Source organism: Miniopterus schreibersii (assembly GCF_964146895.1).
Source record: "Miniopterus schreibersii genome assembly, chromosome: 7".
Classification (NCBI taxonomy): Eukaryota; Metazoa; Chordata; class Mammalia; order Chiroptera; family Miniopteridae; genus Miniopterus; species Miniopterus schreibersii.
Genome location: NC_138108.1, coordinates 8935593 through 8939338, shown reverse-complemented (window position 1 = coordinate 8939338; position 3746 = coordinate 8935593). Strand labels below are relative to the sequence as shown.

Here is a 3746-nt window from a genome sequence, read left to right as displayed (position 1 = left end):
AGCTCTAGCTTCTTCACAGGAAATCCTGCACTTGCTTCCAACTGTCTTACATCCAGATGGTGGGTCTTTGTCTTTGAAAACCTGCAGAGGGGGCGTCAGGGTTATTCCCCAGGAGGGAGAGGAAACTGAGCTCATTTTCAGTGAGAGAGGCCTTTGGGGAACAGCGCTAACCAGGCAGGCTCCTTTCCCGTCTCCTGGCTCATTTTCGTGGCCACCTGAAAACTTTGGCTGGGCGCTGGGAGCCAGGAGCCATGCGCCCGGCTCCCAGCCTCTCTCTTTTCACAGCTGCACAGCCGGGGAGCTGCCGCAGCGCTCGGAGTTCACTGCTCGCTCTGCCAGGCCGACCTCTGTTGTAAATTTTCCTCCCAGGACACGTGACGATGCGTTTCTAGACTATATATCCCGGCTGCAGCCGCCCAGCTGTCAGAGCGCGAGCCCGTGAGCAGGACGCCCTTGGACTTGGCCTGCTGGGGAGTCAGGGCCTCGGACGCCTTTGCCAGACTTTGGTAAGTCAGCGATGCTCCTTGGCTTCAGAAATACCCCAAAGAAGGCTACTTCTCGCAACCAGTGGGCGAAGTTTTCCTTTCCTTTTTTAAAATATCTTGCTCTAAGGGAACTTTGTTTTTGAATTAAAAACAGTTTTACGTTGGAGAAGCAAAATGCAAACTTTCTCTTTTCTGCTCAGTTCCAAACACTTTCTCAGGGATTACGAGGCTATTTATTTTCTCTGTGCTTCCTTGTCTAACACTGATCCCCCCCCCTTTGCTTTTTAAAATAAGCAATGCTTTTTTGCACGCTCGCTCTATGAATTGCAAATACCGTGGATGTGACTAGACTAAAAAAATGAGAGTCCTTCTTATACCCTCCCTCTCCCTGCCTTCCCCCCCTGCACCCACCCCTGGGCTGTCGGTGGGACCCCCGCCTGCCCTTTCTGCGCGCGCCCCGAAGCGCCTGGACGGGGTCCTCCGGGCCGACGGGGGGCGCTCACCGGCGGCTCTCTCCGCAGGCCCGGCTGCGCGCAGCGCTCCGATGCTGGAGATGGAGCCCCTCAACAGCACGCACCCCAGCACCGCGGCGCCCGTCACCCCGCTGGAGTCCCACAGCCCCGGCGGGGCCGGCGGCCACGGGAACGAGTACTTCTACATCCTCGTGGTCATGTCCTTCTACGGCGTGTTCCTGCTGGGCATCATGCTGGGCTACATGAAGTCCAAGCGGCGGGAGAAGAAGGCCAGCCTCCTGCTGCTGTACAAGGACGAGGAGCGGCTGTGGGGCGAGGCCATGAAGCCGCTGCCCACGGGGCCGGGCCTGAGGCCGGCGCAGGTGCCCGTGATGCTGAACATGCTGCAGGAGAGCGTGGCGCCCGCCCTGTCCTGCACCCTCTGCTCCATGGAGGGCGACAGCGTGAGCTCCGAGTCCTCCTCGCCCGACGCGCCCCTCACCATCCAGGAGGAGGGGGCCGACGACGAGCTGGGGGAGACCTCCGAGACGCCCCTGAACGAAAGCAGCGAGGGCTCCTCGGAGAACATCCATCAGAATTCCTAGCACCCCCCGGGCCTCTGGAGGTGGCCCCGTCCGCCGGCTCCCCTAGAGAGAGGAAGGACACGTTCCGTGTCTGGGTTCACTGTGGCAGTGCAGCTGCCGCTTTGAAGGGACCCTCGGCCAGCCCCCTGAAGGGGGGACGCTGGGGGACCCGGCTCAGCCGGAGCCAGCAGCAGCCAGGAGTCCGAGACGTGCCTGTGGTGTGAACCCGCCGCTGCAGAAGCTCCGAAGACGTGCAGCGCGTGCATTTCCTTGGGGCCTGGGGCTCGGGGGCCCTGCTCAGAATTTGGCAGGTCCGGGGTCTTGCTCTCGTGCTCTCACTGGATGCCCTGGGTAACCCCTGCAGCCCCTGCCCACTCCCAGGGCTGCCCAGTGCCCAGGACATGCTGGGAAGCCAGCTGTGGTTTGCTAACTTGCCTAGAGCTTTGTTCTTCTAGACCTGACTGGCTGTAAGTACCTCCGCCGGGTGCCTGTGGTATGAGTTGGCCAGGTACAGTGCTTCTGGTCTTTTGGGTTGGGAGGGGGCCGTTTAGAGGAAGACTTTCCACGGGAGAAAGCTGGAGATTTGAACCCGGCCCATTTGCATATCGTAAGGGGGTGGGGGGGGAGGAAATGCAACCTTTAAATTTGTTAACATTGGCTGGGATTATAAAACATGACCCTTTCTCTAACCTATGACCTTGAACTCTGACCTGGGACCATCCAGCATTCCATGCTGGCATGAAGTTTTTCCAGTTGGAAGGGCTTCTCCAGAATCTAACCTGCCCTCCTAATGGCGGTGCAGGGGGCTCTTCCTGATCTTTCCAGAAGGGGTACTGGTGGGGTTGAACCAAGCTAGCAGTTAGCTCTGTTGCTGCTCATTTCCCAGCCTGGTTTTCGGAGCTGGGAGGGGACATAATGTGGGCCTCGGTGCTATGGCCTTTCGTTACGTAGCTGAGACCTAGAAGGGCAGACTCAGGCAGCAATCGCATAAAGCTGGGGTCCAAGTTCTGTTTCCTGATCCCAAGCCCTGACACTGGTTTGCTGTGTGGTCCTGGGCATGTCATCAAGAGGTTTACCGCCTCCATGAGACTCCTGATGATCTGCATCCCCAGGGGGCTGGGAGGATGTCTTCAGATTTTAAGACTCTGATAAATCCTGCATGGCCTGGTGTGAGGAAGCTTGGACACAATATTTCCCCCTTGAGCAGTCAGTCTGAGAAAGGATCTGCTTATTTAAAGGAGCAGTTGGAGACTAGGAACTGGGAAATTCAGGGCAAATCACCAACTCATCTAGGCTGCAGACATCGTGTTTTACTCTGCAAAGCTCTCTGGGCGCTGGAATGTTAACCCTCCGGCTAGGGGAACGAGAAACCCAAAAGGAAATAAATGCTCAGGAATGCTGCCGACCTCCCGTGTATTCCTGCGGGCCATGGCTTTGCAGCAGACCCTCAGGGCACTCGAACGCCAGGAGGAAGAGAAACACACCAAAGGTCAAATTTGATTCTAGTAAAAACAAAAAACTTCTTTTTTAAATTAAAACAAACATACTCTCCCTCGTTTGGAGACAGCAATAACTACTTGTTCCCACGGAAGGGTTAACAGTGTAGGAGCTGGTCTATCAGCTCTCCTTAGCACAGTGCTAGGGGAAATTTATGTTTGGGGGCGGGGGGAAGGGGGCCTCTGTTCACTTTAAAATTCAGAGTGTGGATTTACTCCAAAGGGGGCTGTTTAAGGTGAAAGAAGCCAAGTTAAGTTGGCCCCTTGCCTGGAATCACTTGAATTCTGCAACTTGACTGCGACGGACATGTGCGTGGTCACATTTTCCATTGCTTCATCCTGAAGTTTGGTGCAAATCTAGTTGCGCCTATTAAACAGTGATGTATATACTTCCTTCTTGTTCTGTGAAGTTGTATAAAATTGTTCTCTGTATTTAACAGTTTGTCATGTTCACGATATTTTTTAATTTAAATAAACAAACACATTTCCCTGAGGAAGTTCTGAGTTCTTTCTTTGACTCTGCAGCATAATTACTAGTTTCTGAGACATGCCAGGCACATTCTCCCAGCCATCTCCGGATCTGATCCGGGTCCTTTTCCAAGTTAAGACTCCCACGAAGACATATTTTATTCCTGCCTTAATCACGCACTGAACAGGGCTGGGCTTTTCCGTCTTGTGACATGCTTTGCAATGAATGAAAAACAAGTTGCAGAGAGTCTTACATCAATT

The 3746-nt window shown here is 54.6% G+C and overlaps 1 protein-coding gene across 1 annotated transcript; it reads left to right on the top strand.

Annotated features, from left to right (window-relative positions):
• The first annotated feature begins 271 nt into the window (after nt 1–271).
• On the top strand, nt 272–3512 carry KCNE4 (potassium voltage-gated channel subfamily E regulatory subunit 4). Its single transcript, XM_081142495.1, has 2 exons — nt 272–506; nt 1007–3512. Exon 2 carries the CDS (start codon nt 1030–1032, stop codon nt 1540–1542), a length of 513 nt encoding a protein of 170 aa, XP_080998621.1. The 5' UTR covers nt 272–506; nt 1007–1029; the 3' UTR covers nt 1543–3512.
• Nucleotides 3513–3746: the final 234 nt, after the last annotated feature.

Excerpts from the sequence above, each read along its gene's own strand:
- KCNE4 (XM_081142495.1), top strand. The coding sequence starts at position 1,030 with ATGCTGGAGATGGAGCCCCTCAACAGCACGCACCCCAGCACCGCGGCG.